Source organism: Brachyhypopomus gauderio, chromosome 16 (genome assembly GCF_052324685.1).
Source record: "Brachyhypopomus gauderio isolate BG-103 chromosome 16, BGAUD_0.2, whole genome shotgun sequence".
Classification (NCBI taxonomy): domain Eukaryota; kingdom Metazoa; phylum Chordata; class Actinopteri; order Gymnotiformes; family Hypopomidae; genus Brachyhypopomus; species Brachyhypopomus gauderio.
The window spans coordinates 4,342,074-4,363,208 of record NC_135226.1 but is presented as its reverse complement, the minus strand read 5'-3'; the positions used below and the strand labels follow the sequence as shown (position 1 = coordinate 4,363,208).

General features: G+C 46.5%; 2 protein-coding genes across 5 annotated transcripts in view; both read left to right on the top strand.

Annotated features, from left to right (window-relative positions):
• Nucleotides 1-555: 555 nt before the first annotated feature.
• Nucleotides 556-13,441, top strand: slc7a1b (solute carrier family 7 member 1b). Of its 2 annotated transcripts, XM_076976031.1 has the most exons (13): nt 556-696; nt 818-936; nt 6,061-6,493; nt 6,746-6,904; nt 7,029-7,194; nt 7,281-7,414; nt 7,643-7,865; nt 8,119-8,258; nt 10,054-10,156; nt 10,526-10,734; nt 11,188-11,339; nt 11,548-11,656; nt 11,888-13,441. In XM_076976031.1, the coding sequence occupies exons 3-13, from the start codon at nt 6,124-6,126 to the stop codon at nt 12,058-12,060; spliced, it is 1,938 nt and encodes a 645-aa protein (XP_076832146.1). In that variant the 5' UTR covers nt 556-696; nt 818-936; nt 6,061-6,123; the 3' UTR covers nt 12,061-13,441. The 2 variants fall into 2 exon arrangements, with proteins under 2 accessions (XP_076832146.1, XP_076832145.1); XM_076976030.1 differs by lacking the exons at nt 556-696; nt 818-936 and adding an exon at nt 1,737-1,975.
• Nucleotides 13,442-14,033: 592 nt separating this feature from the next.
• Nucleotides 14,034-21,135, top strand: part of mtus2b (microtubule associated tumor suppressor candidate 2b) — a 42,309-nt gene continuing 35,207 nt past the window's right edge. Inside the window, exons 1-5 of one of the 3 annotated variants that reach the window (XM_076977241.1) lie at nt 14,034-14,217; nt 16,135-16,219; nt 16,536-18,475; nt 18,565-18,799; nt 19,986-20,195. In XM_076977241.1, coding sequence (XP_076833356.1) covers nt 16,688-18,475; nt 18,565-18,799; nt 19,986-20,195 — 2,233 coding nt within the window. In that variant the 5' untranslated portion in view covers nt 14,034-14,217; nt 16,135-16,219; nt 16,536-16,687. The remainder of the gene's footprint in view (nt 14,218-16,134; nt 16,220-16,535; nt 18,476-18,564; nt 18,800-19,985; nt 20,196-21,135) is intronic. The other 2 variants (XM_076977240.1, XM_076977242.1) reach the window with 2 other exon arrangements.

Genomic DNA, 21,135 nt, shown 5'->3' with positions numbered 1-21,135 from the left:
AAAGAACAAACAAGAAAATAAGCATACTTTGTTACTATACTGTACTAGGGTTATAGCATAGTCAGTTTCTGAGCTGTAGAAAAGGCATAATGACATTTATTGGGGAGGACACGTCCCCTGAATATTCAGATATGGTCAATATTTACACCCCCCAATATACGGAGGTAAAAATATCCCACTGTCTAGCTTTGCACAGTGTTGGATCCGTCAGTATTCCCATCTGTTGTGATGGGACAATTATTATTGTACCACCGTATTAGTTCTGCTAGATGACGTCTCTGACTTGTAGGAAAATTTAATGTTAACGTCAATAACATTTTTGCTATATCTAATTGTAGAAATAAATATTTTACCAAAAAAAAGTGTCAGTAATTGTATGACGTGGAAACACATTTGGTGAAAATGGGCCAATTTGCAAGATCGACCAGCCAGCCATCACTACTGACGTTACAGCCAAGTCACCCGTAAAGTTCATTACGTCCAGCAGTGGTGACGGATGCGTCCAGCTAACGTTATTTGTTTTACTACGTTATATTTGTTAGAGCTCCGCCGTGTCGGTCGTCGCTGTGGCGCACGTGGACGTGCGCGTGCACACGCACCGCTGCAGCTTTGAACGCGTTCGTTCGTGTTTGAACGTCCGCATTGGTCTCGGTTTAATGAAACCAGTTCGGTCAGCGTCGTCGGATTTTATTCGGAGTAAGTCAAAAACAAGAGGAAATGTTGCAATAACTTGCGACAGTTTTTTTTTTGGGGGGGGGGGGGGAATACCATTTGTTTAATGATGATGTTTCCTTCCTGTTCACTCTGGTTCATTAAGAGTAAGGAGAGGAGAGGAGGGTCGGGCGCAGCACCTGCAGCGAGTGAGAGAAGACACGACTAGGATGGAGAAGACCAAGTAATGACCCCACGACTGTCCAGTCCTGCCGTCACAGTAACGTATGCATGTCCTCTTACGTGTGTATCACGCAATACAATCAAGCATGGAGTGAGAGAGGGAGAGAGGGAGGGAGGGAGATAGAGAGCGCAGACAGTCCAGCTCAGTTAAAAGCCCGAGGGAGGTGGAGGAGGAGGTGGAGTTTGGCCCGTGTCCACATCACCCGGATGAGAGTGTCCTCGCTACTCGAGTAGACACTCCTCTCCCAGTGTATGACTCACAATGCATGGACTTGTTTATATCGTTATTATTATAGTTTATCAATACATAATAAGAACAATAATAAAGTTCATGGAAAGAGTTGAAGAATGAATTTGCATAGTATAAAACAATTATTATTAATCGAATACAGAAAATTATGCGTTTAACATTTTATTATTTAAAATACTTTGACAGGACTAATTTGAAATATTTTTAGTTCAAGAAGGTACAGGACCGAAACTTTATTGTAGACCGTCTCTTAATGTCCTGTTTAAACGATGAATGATGAAAATATAGTCTACATAACGACTGATTTGAAAGAAGATCTCTGGGCGTTGAGCAGTCGACTGGGTTGTGAAGCCACTTCGAGGTCATGGCGACCTTGGAGAAGGTGGAGAGAATGATGTTTGAAGGTGAAAACAAACGCGAGTTGGATCAAATTTGCGTCTGAATTGTGATGCGTGGTGTGTGAACCCGTCTGAAACGGCCCGCGGGTGGAGGGTGGAGGGGGGTGGATGAGGGTGGGTGGAGGGTGGAGCATACGATCTCGTCGCCTCACAAGGACTCAACTACGCTGAGACCTGCGCATGCGCTGTCCGCGCGCCTCCATCTGGCTGGCAGTGCCACGCGGGCTCGTATTTCCTCCACGCCTCGTGCGTGACGAGTCGATGACGTCCTCCCCCGCGCGTAAAAAAGCGTGTGTCTCGCGCGCACAGGAGTGGTCTCGAGCCCCGCGTACGGACGGTTGTCTGTGGTGTTTTTTTATCCGTTCTTTTGCCCTCGTATCGCGTCTTCCTGACGTGTTTTTACCCCCCCACCGTCACCTGAAGCCCCGACGAGGTAAGAACCGAACTCATCTCCCCCAACACCGGTCCGTTTTACCTCAGCGTCGTCCGGGCGGCTCGTTAGGCGGGTATTTACCGACAGACCTGCCCCGAGGGGGGCAGATTCACTCTGAACGGGGTAATAATGCCCGTTCATCGGTGCAGCTACACCGGCTACACCCACTACACCCGCCCCACACACCCTCACACGGTGCGGGACGGGCTGATGCAATACACGCGGTGTCATCACGGTCCACGGTACCGAGCGGGGTTGAAGTGAAACGCCGCGTTTTGAAGTGAAATATCCCCCGACGGACGGCGGGTTTACCGTCGGGCCCGTGAGGACGTGTGGTGCGGTTCCGGTCCATTAACGGGGCGCTTTTGTGTGTGGTGTGTCCGTGGTCGGCGGTGTGGCGGTTGCTTGGCTAACGGGGGCCAGCGCACGCGGTCCCGGTGGACCGGACCCCCCCTCCCCGGTACCGAGGCGCGGTGGTTAAACGTGAACGCGTCGGTTCAGGAGAACTTCGGTTAAGATGACCGGGAGGACCGCTGCTGTAGTTGGAGCTGGCCCGGGTTTGGACTTGTACGATAGCTAACTAGCTAGCTAGTCTTCCTCCCTGTGTGGGTGTGTGTGTGTGTGGGGGGGGGGGGGGATGTGGGGTCTGTGGTGGTGGTGGTGGTGTTGTTGAGAGGTCTGTGGTGGTGGTGGTGTTGAGAGGTCTGTGGTGGTGGTGTTGTTGAGGGGTCTGTGGTGGTGGTGTTGTTGAGGGGTCTGTGGTGGTGGTGTTGTTGAGGGGTCTGTGGTGGTGGTGTTGTTGAGGGGTCTGTGGTGGTGGTGTTGAGGGGGCTGTGGTGGTGGTGGTGGTGTTGAGGGGTCTGTGGTGGTGGTGTTGTTGAGGGGTCTGTGGTGGTGGTGTTGAGGGGTCTGTGGTGGTGGTGGTGTTGAGGGGTCTGTGGTGGTGGTGGTGTTGAGGGGTCTGTGGTGGTGTTGAGGGGTTTGTTCATGAAATGTTTTTTGTTTCTGTGACTCATCACCAGGCAGAACAATTGAATAATATATAACGGTGTTGAACCAACATGACTTTTACTGATACGGGTACATGATGGTTACTTTGGTTAAAATACAATGAGGAGAAAAAAATTAAAAATTCTAACTAAAATAAGACTGCAGCAAAAGTTCAATTATCATTTATACATATTTTATAGTGACCTTTCTACGAGTGATTGGTGTCGTCTTATACTGTGGATGGAGCCGCTACATTAACTAACTACTTTATTTCTACCAGTTTCAAACATATTTAGGTAATTTATTTATTATGACTGCAGCCATCAGACTAGCACCCTCACCTGATGCGGTTGTATGTGCGGGCGGTTTATTGTGGTAGCCCTGTCCGATTACACCGTTGTGGGATTAGTGTTGCTTGACATCCGAGTCATCAGAGAATGAATAAGCTAAATCTTGGTAGCTGGTGATTATAAGTAGGTATACGTACACGAGGTATTATCTTCCGTATTAAACATACAGGTCCATATACAGAATTACCTTCTCTCCGATTCCTTGGCACATCTTTAAACTAGTGATGAATATGAGATGAAACGGAACAAGGTGTGTGATCTTTCAGACCTGACGGAGGTTAAACAGTCGGTATGAATTTATTTATACGTTTATGAGTTTTGATCTTCCAATCCACAAAGAAAGGAAAACATCTCAGACTGATTCAGATGGGTTGGGGTTTGTTTGTTTGTGCGCTTGGTGTTTTGAGATTCTCTGTGAATATAGCACTTCTGGAGAGGTCACCGCTCTGATGTTCAGGTCGTCCTTGGTTTATGTCACGTGTCTGTTGACCCTGGCACGGAGTCGGTGTGTCAGGATGGTATGACATCAGTTTGTCATCAGCAGTCCATGTGCAGGAGGTGAGGTGTTGTGAACAGTGACTCAGTTCTGCAATTCAGATGGATAGTAAATATTATTATTTAAAATGTATTTAAATTATATTATTTGCATATACTGTACATTGCAAAAGGAATGCATGTTGCCTACCGTGGGTGTGTGCCTCTGGGCAGTGAGTGGACAGGCTGTGCTAATACACTCTTGTTCTGTGTCTCACCTCCAGACCGTAGCTGGTCTAATGTCTTCTCCTTCAGTGTGTCAGGGTGTGTTCTCCTATCACATTCCAGCTCCTCGTGTCTGTGTGTGGTTTCCCTTCATTGTAATTTCCACTGGCATTTGAGATAGAGGTGTGTGTGTGTGGTGGTGGTGGGGGGGGGGGTCCCCACGTGTTGTCAATGTAACTTCACCTTTCCTGTTTCTTCTAACCACACTTTGTTGAGGTTAGTTTTTTTACATCTTGAACTGGATATTTGAAGTATTGTTGTGGCGGTGTGGCGTGTACACGGATGTGTGTCGTGGTGTCTCCGACCACACAGCTGCTCTGGAGAGGGAGTTGTGCTCTCTATTGGCAGACGGCGCCGAAACTCTGCTTTCTTGGACCTTGGTACAGAAGGTGTTTCCCTGAAGTTATATTCCCACAGATGCCACCCATCAGGGGACACACACACACCCTTTCAACTGCTTTATTCCAGAATGTGAAGTCGTTAAGGAAATTATCTAATTATCAAGAAAATTACGGTTGAAGGCTGCAAATGGTTAAGAGCAAAATGATTGTGCAAGTTTTTAACCCCTTAATCTCCACGGTGCCCTTGGCACCTAACGCTTAGTACATTCTTGTATATAACATGAATATAAAAAACAACAAATATAAAAATTAGATGCTATCCATTTATAAATATGCATAAGGACGTAAGGGTAGTAAGTTATACAATATCAGCACGCACTTACTGATGTTTGTTTGCAGGTGTTTTTAGATCTATGCAGAACGGCGTCTGCGTGCTGCTGAAACCCTGCTTGGCGCTCCCTGCCTGTGTGACACCCACACTTCTCTGGGCTTTGTCACCATGTTTGGGCGGCCTGTTCTACGGGAGTGGTGTGTAGGTCACCGGAGGAGCTGAAGCGTTGTTCGGAGGTGACGGACAGTCCGCTGCGTGGTGTCCATGGTCCTCACAGCTGCTGTGTTTGGCCATGTGACACACACGGCACTGTCCTATTTGTGGCCACAGGCCCGATCGGGTCTGTGGTCACAAAGGCACCCGGCGTCTGCTCCGAGAGCAGCCAGAGGGCCTTTCTAAATGCGTCCGCACGCGTGTGTTCACCTGCGTGTGGGCACCGGGCCTTTTCCAGGGGTGTGGTGGTGATTACGCATTTCTGTATTGTTTACACATGTGGGAAAGTGATATTAGTTTTGTGTGACATACTCTGTGGTTTAGCGTAGGTGTTGCAAGCTGATGAAACTTTACACAAGCCCAACATTTTAATTATATATTAATTGCATGTTTTTTTTTTCCCTGAATGTGTGAATTTTTTTTCTCTTACGTGCACTCGTTCTGATCTAGTTAACTGTATTTGTAGATTTAAGAATACAGTTCTTTTATATGTTGTGTAATGGTATACAAACAGTATTTGTTTTAGCCAGCACTGGGACTTGAGTGTATCCACTATAAAAAGATTTTACTGTAAAGTGTGATTTACACCCCTGACTTCCGCGAGCCTGAAATTAGCCACAGAGTCTTGCCCTAATTCACTGCCATGAATCAGGCTCCAAGGTTTGCCAGCAGGCTGGATCTCAAACCAGCTCAGCTTGGAATTCGTTTGGGTGCATCTGTGATCAGACAGCCTGAGCTTAAACCTCACTGCACCAAACAGACTTTTAAAGCTGCAGTCAGGAGCTTCAGAAGAGGGAAGAGTGCCTTCACCCTGACCACAGAAACTTCCGCAGTGACTAAGATTAGGGCTGAGAACCACACTCCCTGCACTTCTAATGGACACGGCCTACAAATAATACATTTTCTTTGCTTATATACAAACTATTTAAAATAATCAAAACAAATGTGCATCCTGTAAACTGAATGTAAATAAAGACCCGTCTTTACAACGCTATCTGTGCACGAGAGCGACGTGAGAATGAAACGGTCACACAGTGTTTCACCTTTTAATCTCCTGCCTTGTAACTGTTGTAACGTGTCTCCACCTGTTGGTCTTCGCAGGCCTCTGACTGTGTGTGTGAGCGTGTGTGAGAGCGTGTGTGTGAGGTGTCTCCACGCCTCGCCATGGTGCTGGCGACTTTGCGAGGCTTCGGTCAGAAGCTGCTGCGTGTGAAGGCGGTGGACTCCAGCACGGAGGAGACCCGGCTGGCGCGATGCCTCAACACCTTTGACCTGGTGGCGCTGGGCGTGGGCAGCACCCTCGGCGCCGGCGTGTACGTGCTGGCCGGGGCCGTCGCCCGGGACAACGCCGGCCCCGCCATCGTGCTGTCCTTCCTCATCGCGGCGCTGGCCTCCGTCATGGCCGGACTGTGTTACGCCGAGTTCGGAGCGCGGGTGCCCAGGACGGGCTCGGCTTACCTGTACAGCTACGTCACCGTCGGGGAGCTGTGGGCGTTCATCACCGGCTGGAATCTCATCCTGTCCTACGTTATAGGCAAGAAAACGTTCCACTCCGCTTTGTCCAGTAACAGATATCCAGTAGTTGAATAGCAACTTTTTAAGGTTGTAGAATTTATTCAATGTTGCATTGCATTGTTTCCACCATAAAGTCGAATGAGTGTACAGTCTGTTTCATACTGTATCGTAGTTTCAAGAATGTAGTTTGTGTTCTCATCGTCTATGATTCACACTGTGACGTATGAATTTAGTTTATTGTCACTGTGGCGTGATGACCTTGTCATGGTAGGGACCTCCAGCGTAGCTCGAGCGTGGAGTGCTACGTTTGACGAGCTCATTGGGAAGCACATTGAGACGTTCTGCAAAGAACACATGAGCATGCACGCCCCGGGAATCCTGGCAGAGTACCCGGACATGTTCGCCGTCGTCATCATCCTCATCCTCACCGGTAAGGCCCCCACGCGTTACACGTCACGCAGCCTCCACGGGTCTACACGTCACAGCGATTCGTGTGCCTTTAATAATACGTGGCGTGTGTGTTTTTAACTGCGGTCTTGCGTTATTGTGTTCAGGCTTGCTGGCGTTTGGGGTGAAGGAGTCGGCCATGGTGAATAAAGTGTTCACCTGCGTTAATGTGCTGGTGTTGATGTTTGTCATCGTGTCCGGACTGATCAAAGGGTCCCTCACCAACTGGAAGCTGAATCCAGATCAGATCTTGAACCACAGCTCCAGCGAGAAGTGAGTTTCCGCAGCAAGTGCTCCTGCGGTCGGGTTTGTTACCGGTGTGATGGCAGACGGCTGATGAACGTTGTGTGTCTGTGCAGCACGTCTGGACGGCTTCCTTCCCCGGAGAGTCTGGGACAGGGAGGCTTTATGCCCTTTGGCGTCTCGGGAGTTCTCTCCGGTGCCGCGACCTGTTTTTATGCGTTTGTGGGGTTTGACTGTATCGCTACTACAGGTAAGTCCTGGACCACGTGTACTGCGTGTAGATCAGATCTGTGGACTGTGTGCTGTGTAGATTAGATCTGTCGACACTGTATGTATATATTAGAGCCGGTAAACTATTGCTTCATACACCATTCACACATTCTTTACTTCTAATGTGGTTCCTATTGTCTCACTCACTTCTTCACTGTCCCTTTACTGTTTCAGCACTATGTTCTGTCCTCACTGTCTCCCCCTGCAGGAGAGGAGGTGAAGAACCCCCAGAGAGCCATCCCCATCGGCATCGTGGCCTCTCTGCTCATCTGCTTCGTGGCGTACTTCGGCGTGTCGGCCGCCCTCACCCTCATGATGCCGTACTACCTGCTGGATAAGAACAGCCCACTACCCGTGGCCTTCCAGCACGTGGGGTGGGAGGGGGCCACCTACGCTGTGGCTGTGGGCTCCCTGTGCGCCCTGTCCACCAGGTAGGACACACACACACACACACACACACACACACACCACTGGGGAACTAGACACACATGAATGGTGTCCAGAAGAGGGACGTACAGAGTTTCTCTTCAGCATGTGTCGGAGTAGCACGGAAAATCTCTCACGGGGCTGATAACAACAGTGTTCTCTAAAGGTTCTTTGAAGGATCTCTAGCAGGAACCTGTAGTCATTTCTCCTGGTGGTGGAAGGTGGGTGTGAACCCTTAACTGTGCTCATCTCCTCTAGTCTCCTGGGATCCATGTTCCCGATGCCCAGAGTCATCTGGGCTATGGCGGAGGACGGACTGCTCTTCAAGTTTCTGGCCAAAATCAACTCCAGGAGCAAAACTCCTGTGATGGCCACTCTCACCTCAGGTGTTGTTGCAGGTGAGGAGAATTAAACCTACTAACAGACTACTTCCCTGTTCCTGCAGGGGGCGCCGTCTCACAGGAATAATGGATAATGAATGTATATCGCTGCCTTCCCCTCCGCCTCTCTCCGCTCCCTTCCTCCATTGTATCGCTCGGTCTACTGCGGTGTTATTTTAGCCACGGCCCAACGCCTCCTGCACTAACGGGGACGACTGCTCGCGCACAAAAGGTTCCTGGTTAACTGAGATCAGTGGTGGAGCGCTGAAATGAAACCTATGGCACTGTAGATCCACTCCTGAACACTGCACTTGAGGTCCTGTTTAGTCGGTCACCAGGTTCATGGGATGTATAATGATAGATGAGACGATAGGAGAACACTCCCCAATGGGGTCATGACATGATATTATGATAACAATCATATAGAAAGATATTGTAATGAAAACATGATATGACATATAACAATGACATCATGCATGATATTATAACTATCATATGGCATAATAATATCATATGGCATAATAACATCATGTGACGTGATATTATAACAACATATGGCGTGATATCGTAATGAGAATATATAATGAGATGGCATGTAATGAGAGCGTTATAAGACATTTAATGCTGTTAAACAACTATATCAATAGTGTGTTCTGCAACATGAAAGACCTTAAAATGGTCAAAAGAGCAGGCAGGTGGCTGTTATTCCTCACAAAAAAAGGTTTTTATTAAAACAACACTTTATTAGAGCTTAAAACCTTTGGCTTATCTAAGTACACCTTTCAGAGATACCAGTGAACCTATCTGAGAAACATTTATGATGTGCATGAAAAAATTATGAAATAAAACTTCACAATATCTTAATAAAAAAGTATACAGGGGTGTACCCCTCTGTCCATCTGAGAATAAAGACATATACAGTTGTGCTCAAAAGTTTACATACCCCGGCAAAATTTGCTTTCTTCAGAATTTCTTTGCTTTTTTCAGAGAATATGATTGATAACACAAAAGCTTTTTTCCACTCATGGTTAGTGGTTGAAGTGGGGTGTGGTTTTTTTATTTTTTTATTTTTTTATTATAATGACAACCAATATCCAAATGACCCCAATCAAAAGTTCATATACCCCAGTTCTTAATACTTTGTATTGCCCTCTCTAACATCAATGACTGCTTGAAGTCTTTTATGGTAGCTGTGTGCGATAGCGGAGCTGTACAGTAGTCTAGAAAGGAGGAGAGATACAATAGCAGAGACATTTTAAATAGATCGTAAACGATTAAACATTTTTGTAATTGAATTATTCGAGTTGCTCGAATAATCGTTTCAGCCCTACATGGGATTATAATGAAAATATTATATGACGTGACCTATTTTCCTGAAAGGTTTTCTCACATAATGTTAATGAACATAATGAATCATAATGAAAACGTCCCCGGAGAACAATGCAACGTGTCCGAACACAACCAGTTCCTACAAAATCCCTGCAGAATTGTCTGACCCACAACTTTGTCTTTCCCAACTTCTCCTGTTCCTTCATCTCCTGATTGCTTCAACACTACTTGCTTATCCATCTGGAGGTCCTTGTTGACGTCCATCGCTCTCTCTGGCTCCTCCCATTTGGATTTGGGCGTGTCCAGCTCGTGTGCCTTGCCTCATTTAAATTTTTATTGTATTAAATGTGTATATACATTAATATATTTAAGCTAGGGTAGTTTGTAAACATTTTGTCTGTATATTGGTGGTTTTATTCCTGTGTTTGTGTTGCTCATCTGTCCTGTTTTAGTTAAGCGCGTGTTGCTTGTCTTTCCTGTGCAGCTGTGATGGCTTTCCTGTTTGACCTGAAGGATTTGGTGGACCTGATGTCCATCGGGACCCTCCTGGCCTACACGCTGGTAGCCGCCTGCGTCTTGGTTTTGAGGTACGCCCGCCGATGCCTTCGTGTTTGTCAGAAAACATTAAAGACCTGATATTAGTTTAGATGTGCGTTTGTGTGGTATGGTGCTAGTTACGTACGTGTCCTGTACCATGTGCTACATATGGGTATGCAAACTCTACAAACTCCTGTTGACGTTGATGATACCACCTTGGGGAAATTTGTACATTACAGCAGCTCAAGTACAAATAAAATAAAAGTAAAATAGAAAACACTACATGCAAAAAAAAGATATCAACACTATATGCATTTATAGCCGGTAATTAGCAATTAAAATGGAAGGTTTTTCTGAACTTTTAATATTCGCTGTATGTTGATATAACTGAACCCTGCCCCTCTGCGTCTGCCCCTCAGGTACCAGCCCGAGCAGCCCAGCGTGAGTGTTCAGTATCAGATTGCGAACTCTCGGGATGACACTGAGCCCGACTCCGTTAGCGAGGGCAGTGCAGGCTTCCTGACCGGCACGCCGGACGAGTTCACCATGCGCGGCCTGTTCTTCCCCAAGAACACGGACCCCTCCCACCTGTCTGGGGCCACAGTCAACGTCTGCACCAGTGTGTTGGGTAAGACACGCACTCGTACACACACACACACACTTGGTACAATACACGGACCCCGAGCTTCATTTCTATGAAACATTTTAGAATGAGGATTATAATGTGCTTTACTAAAGGACACAATAGAAATACACCTGAATGGAAAAAGGTGTTGAATAGAAATAAAATTGATTCGGATAAATTAAGAAAAAGTTAATGCTTTGAAAGAAGGTGCAGAGGTATTAAGGTTCATTAAAGGATAAACTGAACATCTAAACTGTAATAATCCCTGATCACGCCGAGCCTTCAGGTCAGAAGGTGCAGCCCTCTGCTATGGGCTGTGAGAAACGCTGCTTTACCTGTCTGTAGTCAGGAGAGTCTGACCATCATGTCTGATCTTGAAGCATACAGGTCATGTTGTCCCGCCCTGAATGTATTACTCAACCCAACCTGGAAATGTGTGTGTGTGTGCGCGCGCAGGTTTGCTGGTGTGTGTAGTGTGTATTGTAGCGGTCCACGGGGGTTTTGCCGTCTGGTCTCTGTCTCTGCTGGGTGTTCTCCTCACCGTGGTCTTCCTCATCACTCTGCTAATTGGACGACAACCTGAAAGCAAAGCTAAGCTGTCCTTTAAGGTGAGGAACTCCTACAGCGTATGACGAGCACGAACGATAGAGTGGACAAAGTTTATATAAAATATAAACAAATAAAAGCATATTAAGAAAATGTGAAATAAAATGGTCAACGTGATGTATAAGTCTAGTGACAGGAGTGTGTGCGTGTTCAATTTGACGTGTGTGTGTGTGTGTGTGTGTGTGTGTGTGTGTGTGTGTGTGCGCGCAGGTTCCTCTGCTCCCGTTCCTTCCTGTAGTGAGCATGCTCATCAACATATACCTGATGATGCAGCTGGGCAAAGGAACGTGGCTGCGTTTCGCGGTCTGGATGTGTATAGGTGAGACACACACACACACGGTTCAGATGGCACATGGGTTCAGACTCGCCCACAGCATGCAATATTTTCCCACCACGCACTCCTACGGCAGATTTCACAGAACTTTCCTTCGTCTCTTACTGGCCATCAACACCAATAACAGTACTGCAAACACCAGCAGAAGTCTGTGTGTTCTAGTGTGTTCAAGCCCAAGGCTCATCTGGACCATAAATCCTTTGTTTTTACCTCCAGGTTTCGTTATTTATTTTGCCTACGGGATCTGGAACAGCTCAGAGTCCAGGACTGACACAGAGGATGCCTCCTTTAAACGGGTCAGCACAGCGCATGTGTCCGTCCCTGAGAAGGAGGCCTTCCTCGCTGACGATGTGGGTCCCGCAGCAGACCCCGAAGACACTGACCCATGACCCCCGACTCCTTCCCAAGGGATTTTCGGTCTGCACGGCGGGCGCACCTGGGCCGTTTGCCTCGCGCCGGTCGCTCGACCAGCCGGGCTTCCACACGCCGTGCTGGGTTACCACACCTCCCTGCTCCACAAAGGACCTTCACGCGCATCGCTCCCCTGCAGACTGAAGTCGTTCGGCGGCGGCCCAGATAAGCACGCCTGCCACGCGCTGCCCTGGGACACAGCGGGCTGCCAGTTGACTGTTGCTTTTAAATATGTTGCCAAAGGTACTATAGCGCGTGTGAGTGAGAGAGAGAGGGATCCCCCATTTTATCAGTGAGGAACCAGAAGTGTTCTGGTCCGCATAACCTAATTTACAGCCATTTGTCGAGTTTCCACCAACAGGTTCTCTGATTGGTTGGAATTGGAACGGTACTGGTTTCTCGTTGGTGGAAAAGGAGAGAGGGGGGAGAGAGAGAGATATTTCCTTCAGTTGTTTCATTTGAATGTGTGTGTGAAGGCTGTATTGTGTATATATTTGTGAGTGTGTGTATGGGACTGTTTGCACTATCGCAGAAGTCTTTCTCTGTTAATGAAGTGACGGTCTCTCTTCGAACTTCTCAAAGTCTCCATCCCTGCTGTCATGACTTTCGCTTGACAATGGATTCTTCCTCCGTTCTTTGGGGGGTTTTGTGTGTTCGTGTGAATGAACTATCTTCAACAGCATTGTAAAGGCAGGGCTAGGGGATTGTAAAAGAAAATACAGGTCAGCAGGTTATAAAATAATTTGACCTGTTATTTTTAAAATGTTTGAACTGTTACTTTGACGGGGTGCGGTCTGTGCCACTGTCTTGTAATATGTGTTTCTACGGTGGCTTTGCTTGGGTTGGGTCAGCTTGTGTAAAGGTCAAAAACTGTTGCTTCTTTGATGGGTTTTTAGTATTCTGTAGTCCGCTTTGGTTGAAGCATTAATGAAACGATAAGTGTTGTGCCTTATCGGGGTACTTGTTACTGTGTGGATCTGAGCTCACACTGGGGAAACGCATCATGAATTGCATTAATTCACCTTTATCTTTAAATCCACATTTTACATTAATTAAAATATCCCAACACCTTCAAGCTCCATGGGGAAAACTCCCCATCCGGGGCACGATGTTCTTCTCAGCTATTCAGTTTCATATGGTTCAATACTATTAAGTCAGGGTGTGTCACCTTGATTTACCTGCCTGACAGTTCAATGAATGACCTGGATATCTGAACATCACAGACATAGAATTAAAGTTTGTATGTGGGTGTGTTATGAACTATTTGATATTTGAAAACAAATCCAAAAAGCATTTAATGTGTAGTGTTTATTGTATACAGTGTTTGACAAATAAATTATTTTCTTTGTATAAACTAAAGACTTGTACAAGATGCTTCTGCTTAATTTAAATCTGACCCTTGATGTGTTGCGTTCAGCGATGTGATCGTAGACGTAGTGGGTCATACTGGGATGGTGAAGAACTTGTTCATCAGTAATCGCAGGGATGTTACTACATTTGGTCTTCACTTCTCATGAAGATGTTGACCACTTCACATCAGAGAGTGGACAGAGACGCAGTACACTTGGAGTTCGGCTTTTACAGACATGCCCAGTAGCCTCAGTGTCCGAGGCTGCATTATATCATTCCATTAAACTTCCAGATGTTATTGATAAATGTGGACAATGCACCATGAAAGAAAACAACTTAAACCTTTAGCACGTTTTAATTGCAAATTTAATTCATTACTAAATTTAGTGGCACTAAAGGATCTTAATACTACAAACGTACAAGTAGTAACAAAACCGACACAATGTAAAAGTAGTGAACTTCACCTCTGCCTGTTTTGTGCAGGAGGCCTAATGTGTGTGTAAGGAGTCTAGTTAAGGAACATGTTCAAAGATAGGTGTGATTTATTCTACAGTTTTATTCTACATCCTCGAACACTTCCAGGGCTGGACACAGCCGGTAAGCGGCGCCGCCCGCACGTTTTCCGCAGTATTACAAACCGCGTGCGTGCGTCTGCCGCGCTCCTCTCGCTCGCGACGTCTCTTCCGCGCGTGCAGTCGTTCGAGGATGCTGAGCGACACGACGCAGGACTACACGGGCACGTGCAGTCGTTTCGACGTGTTACGACGGATGATGAGAATCCTTAGGTAAGACAGTCGTACAGAGTCGCCGGTGAAGACAGCGATGCTGTGAGGCTCTGGCACCGGAGGTGGCGGTTCCGCTCCGCAGCGAGCCCGCGGTTCCGCTCATGTTGGTCAGATACACGTCTCTCCGCTCCGGCGTTGCACGGATCGGTAACGTGTTCGCGGCTGAAACGCGTGAAGGTGTGAACGCGCAATTTGATGCATGCTGTGTCTCACGTGTAAGGCTCACGTGCAAACAAGCGGTTGGATACTGGGCCATTAATGATGTTTCGCTGTCCTATCTGAGCGATTACGATATCTGTGATTTATTCACGATTTATTCACGTATCTGATGATGTATGCTTTTTGGGCGTTTTTATTCATTTGTTATTGTGTGTGTGTGTGTGTGTGTGTGTGTGTGTGTGTTTGCACATGGTGCTGTGTGCATATGAGGTAGTGGTTAATTTTGCATCCATAATTTTGTCATAATTCATAATCCATAATCTCTGCTGTTAGTGAAATGTAGTGTTAGCTGTGTGCATTGTAGTCTATATTGATACAGTGATACTTGATTTATATGCATTGAACTGTATCAAATTTCATTTAACCCTAATCAGTCTTGGATCTAAGAACACCAGTTGCCTGCAACAGCATCATTTCTTTAGCTTTGCTTGATTTGCCTACAGCTCCCACCAAAGGTTGAATTTACTGGCAGACGTCCCAGTAGTTCACCTCTACGTTCCAGGGCACATTGATAGATGTGTGTTATGATGAAGATTCAGAGCGCCGTGTTGTGAGGTAGCTATCAGTAGATGGTCTGCAGGAGTCAGCAGAAATTCAGCAGTTTCCCACAGGAGTGTCTCACAGCAGTGTCTCACAGCAGTGTCTCACAGGAGTGTCTCACAGCAGTGTCTCACAGCAGTGTCCCACAGCAGCGTCCCACAGAAGTGTCCCAAAGCAGCGTCCCCCAGAGACATCGGCAGACAGAAAGTGACCATGACTCAAGCTTCTCTGAGCGTGCTCTGCAGAACCTGGCCAGACCGTGCAAGGTCCTCTTCCCTGCGTTTGGACCTTATGTGTTTCTGATACTGTAAACTACGTATGACACTGTATTCACATTATAGACTCTGATTTTTTAAGTTTATTGGTTACTACTCAAATGCTCTTTGGATTTAACTAATTTGTAGTTTGATATAGTTTATAGTTTTATATAGTTTATTATTTAATATAGTTTATAGTTGAATGTATAGTTTTATAAAGTTTATAGTGTACTATAGTTTATAGTTTTATATAGTTTATAGTTTTATATAGCATGTTTGCTTGTACTACTTTAGTTATGTGTGCTTATAGGGTAGAGATGATGGTTGAGTTATTAACATGTAGTGACATAGTTCTGAATGTCTGCATAGCCTCTGTGTCCTGCTGTGGTTGTGTTGAGAAGCTGCTCTTGATGGTGGTTTCTCCTCCACAGACATGGCTGTGTTTAGCTGTGTGTGTGTGTGTGTGTGTTGGGGGTGGGGTGGGGGGTGGCCATGTGGCCTTCATCTCCACTGCTCCTGTTACTAAATCATGGCAAATAAAGTTCAGGAAACTGCATTCAGGAAGTGCTTTCTCCATCAGAGAGGCTGATGTTTATATGAGGAGTGGGCACATGCACATGAGCACACACACACACACACACACACACACATTTTAGCAGCTTAGAGGCCCTCAGACGTGTTAAACTGAAGTGAAAGGAGAAATTCCAAAGAGGAACTTTAAAGTGAGACATACAGAAGTGTTTTAATACACTGAGCTACGACTGCAGTTCTGACATTTGTCAATTTTTCAGTATACTATTCTCTCTGTCTCCTTCTCTCTCTCTCTCTCTCTCTCTCTCTCTCTCTCTCTCTCTCTCTCTATATGTCTCTTTCTTCTTCTTTCTCTGTCTCCCTCTGTCAGGCAGTTTTAGTCTAACAGGAGGCTGTGTCCGGGCTAAGAATTCCCAGAACCAGTGACAGCACTGGTTCTGTGAACTAATCTTGAGGTTGGTGGAGTATACCATGTGCTAAATCACAAGATTTCTATACAAATTTCTGTAGTTTGATGAATTAATGTTGTTAATTAATGTTTATTCTGTAAAGCACTTTGAGTTGCATGTATGTATGAAAGGTACCATACAAATAAAGATTATTATTATTGTTATCATTATATTATAAATCCTTTGGGAAATTCAGATATGGGTTTCAGACTCATAGCAGTCGCATCGGTGTAGGGTTAACCAGACATATTGGGTGGAAAACTGATACTTGATGGTGTGACTGATCCTGGTAGTTTAATGTAGTTTGGTTTCTTGTTTTCAGGTTGAGAGGTTCAGCAGCCCCTGAGGTTTAGACTTCCTTCATCATTATGGAGGATTTTAGAACGTGAGAAGTTGAAGGTGTCATGGGAGAAACGACACCGAAATGAATGTGACAGAGACGAATGTGTAGAGACCTCGAACCATTAACGAAACATGAATGACACGTTTGTGGGACCTGTAGGGACTAGCTTTCAAGATGACCGAGAAGAAACCAGCAACAACAACCGGTGTGGTCCAGACTCAGAGGCTGAAGATGCCAACGCCAATGAAAGGTGGAGGAGAGAGGGCAAAACTCTGGAGGTCTTCATATCTCACACCAAGGAAGAAGTCACCAAAATCCCCATGTGGGGCACCAATTCCCAGTGTGATGACCCAGAGCTGGCGGAATTCGAGATGTTGGAATGCCAGGAACTGGAGGAATCGGAGGAAAATTATGTGGTACCTGGGACACTATCCAACATTGTCTCTCAAATCAAGGGGGAGGTTCAGAAAGGGATTTGTATGAATGTGGACTCCCGACCCAGTGTGAACGAGCAGGATGCTGTTTATTCAGAACCTGTCAGCAGAACTGCAGAGACCATAGCTGAGCCCAGCTCTGACAACGATGTATTTGTTTCTTGTTACTCCACAATGTCCAGTCTTGGAGGAAGTCTTGTAAGTGCTCTGGACAATGCAGGTCGAGCCCATACAACTGACTCTTGGCCTGCACAATCAGAACCGTACAGAACTGTCTCAGACCTCACCCTTCCCTCACAGTCTTGCTTAACTGTCTCTGATAGGAGTAGAAATTCTCTGCATGCTGACGGAACTCATGTTGATCTCAGTCTTAACACTGTCACCTTATCTGAGGAACCTCTTTCAGAAGCACAAGAAAACCAGCCAGATCAAAGTACAGTAATGTGCAAGGAGACCTCAGGTCAGAGAAATCGCATAAATGAATGTAATCCAAGCATTGTAGGTGCTGAACCGAAACACATTGACATCAGAAAGACCAGTGAGGACAATGTGGGGCATCATGGGAGCTCTTCAGTGGAGTGTCAGGCCATAATTAGGGAAGAGTGCAAACATCCAGATGCAAAAACCATTTCAGCCCTGAAGAAATCTTACCAGCCATTTGGGTCAGAAGTCACAGAACCTCTTCTAATAAACAGCAGGTTTCCTCATGATCCCAGTCATAAGCTAAAACGTAGACCGTCTCATTGTGATGAAACTCCTGACAAATCCCTAAAGCCAGGCTCTACGGGACTAACCACACAGTGTGTGTTGGCGGGACCCAAACTGTCCCAGAAGCAGGCATCTCTTGAAAGGCCACGCAGTGCGAGTCCCACCAGCATGGACAGGCGAAAGCCGTGGGGTAGTCCATCTCCTGGGGCTGCTCCTTCATCTCACAAACCCAGTGGCTCACCGAGAAAACAGCTACCTAGTTCACCAGCCAAGACTGTCAGTGCAAGAGCTCCTCAGGACCCTAACATCTCTCCCCAGCGGAGTACACGAGCTCTGAAGCCCCCCAGTAAAAGCTATCTCAGTAGTGGCATCCCAAAACCTATCCCACCTCAGCATCCTCCTAAAACAGAACCTGAATCGAAGCGGTCCCCCCCTGCCCAAAAGCCTAGAAATGTCCGTCCAAAAATCATCACCTCCGTTGGTAGGAGTCCTCAAGCGAAGCTGCTTGAAGGTCCGTACGAGACCTCCACTCTGCCCTCGAGGCTCACGGGACACCCCAGCACGCCTGTCCCGAGGAAGCAGAGAGCAGCAGGACCCCACAGCTCCTCCAGTGTCCTGTACGACACGTACCATCAGGAGCTTCAGAGAGCAGGACGCTACTCCCCAACGGGCCTGGCGGACTCTGGGATCAGACGGCCCGCTCACACCATTCCTCAAAAACTTTTGGGGAAGTCAGAAAGTTTCCATGGGGAGTTCCCAGACAGACATGTGAAAGAGGTGAGGCTGAGTGGTAGCAGACAGTTATATTACACATCGTCTGGCTCTTTTTGATTGGTGTGTGTGTGTGTGTGTGTGTGTGTCTGTAGCGGCATTATGAGAACCTCTCCTGCTGTCTCCAGGCAGGTCGGCCTGTCCTTCTCAGCACTCCCGAGGCGTCTGCCGTCTGCCGCTCCCCCAGGGCCCTCGCGCCCCAGCTGGGTCTGGGTACCAGGCAGCCCGGGGCCAAAGGCAGGATGCTGATGTCAGGCCAAAGGTCATCGTCACCCCTGAGTCACATGTCTCCGCCCCGCCAGGGATACAGCTGCTTCCTGGACCCCACAGGTTAGTCAGTGGTCCTTAAGGAAAGAGGTTGATTCACGTGATTACGTTTATTAGATTAATGATTTATAATATAATGATATGTAATAAACAATAGCAGTCGGTGTCATGTATGAGATACAGGGGTATTTTCTTATCCACAAACTTCACCAGGAGCACCATCTCCTGTAGCTTGAACTCAGAAAGCATCTTGGTTTTAGAAGCACGTTCTACGTCTCATCCCATGAGATTAAACTCTTCAGTTAATGATTGGCACTGCGTTCAGAGTCTCCAGAGTCAGACCTGAATCTTCAGCAGTTCTAATGACTTCAGTATTTCACAGAGAACCAGAATCTAGGTCTTCTAGGAGGACGTCAGCCTCCTCTGTGGAAGTGTAAGGCCTGTGACTGAAGTCCTCTTTAGGAGCTCTGACATTTACTTTACAGGACATCTACAGGACGCCTGCCGGACATCCCTATGGGACGTCTTCTGAATCTTTTTATTTAGCTGTGGCTTCTTCGAGTATCACAAACTATTTTAATTGATTCTCGCTGATTATCTAGTGGGATAGTGTCAGTGAGAGATTATCTAGTGTCAGTGAGAGATTATCTAGTGTTAGTGAGACACAGAATATTTAGTTTTTGTGTGCATGATGTGATTTAAATGTCATCTAAATTCTAAAAAAAACATTTGATTTAATCTCAGACTATGAATTGTGTCTGCTCAGATACGAATCATTCTCGTGTTTGTACCTCCAGAAAAACTTCATGTTCTGAGCAGATAATCACAGGTGTGATATCTAAATGCATAATCAGGACAGAGCTTCACTCCGCAGTACAGTACTGTGTGGGAATGTAGAGACCATGTAGACATTACAGAGAGGTGAACAAAAAATGTACCGTATTCTTAGTTGTACTGTATTGGTAAGTGTACTGTATCAGTAAGTGTACTGTATCAGTAACACATTACAAAACATCCTGGACTCTATGGATGTGCTGTTGTGACCGTTTCCGCTGTAGCAGCTGTCAGCATAAGCAGACACGTTTGCACAGGTAGCATTTCTCAATTACTGTGTGCAGTTTCCATCAGGATCAATATACAGTGTTTAAAATTTAAAATGTCAGTAATTGATAACGTTTCTGTCTTGACTTTTGCTCTGAGGTTTGTGTGATTATGGCTTTCCAACCCTGATATCCTGCTTGTGTTTCAGCGGTGGAACAGAAGAAGTCTGTGTCGGAGGTGTCGGCCCGGTCCCTCCTCCCTAAAGCAGGCCGGTCTGGCCCGCACACCCCGGCCTCCTCCCACACTTCTCCGGCCCGGCTGCCTGCCTTCGGGTTCATACGCAGTGCCAGCGTTTCCTCTGTGTCCAGCAACCAGTCCAGCAACGGTACTCACAGCCTCCCGCTCCGCTCTGCCAGTCGTAAGTACGGAACAAGCAAGGTGGACCACTCTGATATGGAGAAATGGTCCATTTTTAGCTGTGTTTACTGAAATAAACAGGTCTGCACTGTAGTATAAACACGAAAAGCAATAACATGAGGGACTATAAATGTTCTATATCCCATGTTCTGTGTGCCATGTGTTCCACATTCTCTGTTCTGGACTAATGTCAGGTAGAGAGAGTAATGTCAGGTAGAGGGAGTAATGGCAGAGAGAGGGAGTAATGTCAGGAAGAGGGTGTCATGTCAGAGAGAGAGAGTAATGTCAGAGAGAGGGAGTAATGTCAGGAAGAGGGAGTAATGTCAGAGAGAAGGAGTAATGTCAGGTAGAGGGAGTAATGTCAGAGAGAGGGAGTAATGGCAGGTAGAGAGAGTCATGTCAGAGAGAGGGAGTAATGTCAGGTAGAGAGAGTCATGTCAGAGAGAGGGAGTAATGTCAGGTAGAGGGAGTAATGTCAGGTAGAGGGAGTAATGTCAGATAGACTGAGTAATGTCAGGTAGAGAGAGTAATGTCAGAGAGAGAGAGTAATGTCAGGTAGAGGGAGTAATGTCAGGTAGAGGGTGTAATGTCAGGTAGAGAGAGTAATGTCAGAGAGAGAGAGAGAGAGAGAGAGTAATGTCAGGTAGAGGGAGTAATTTCAGGTAGAGAGAGTAATGTCAGAGAGAGAGAGAGAGAGAGTAATGTCAGGTAGAGGGAGTAATGTCAGGTAGAGGGAGTAATATCAGGTAGAGGGTGTAATGTCAGAGAGAGAGAGAGAGAGTAATGTCAGGTAGAGGGAGTAATGTCAGGTAGAGAGAGTATTGTTGGTCTGCTTGAGCGGTGCAGTCCTGTTAGAGCAGCCCCACCCCCTTAACTCCATAGTGATGATTCAGGAGTTGGACCGGGTTCTGTGTGTGATTAAACTCCGCCCCTTCCCTCTC

Coding starts and splice junctions, on each gene's coding strand:
- slc7a1b (XM_076976031.1), top strand. CDS start 6,124: ATGGTGCTGGCGACTTTGCGAGGCTTCGGTCAGAAGCTGCTGCGTGTG. Junction 6,905..7,028: donor CATCATCCTCATCCTCACCG/GTAAGGCCCCCA, acceptor TATTGTGTTCAG/GCTTGCTGGCGTTTGGGGTG. Junction 11,657..11,887: donor CGCGGTCTGGATGTGTATAG/GTGAGACACACA, acceptor TTTTACCTCCAG/GTTTCGTTATTTATTTTGCC.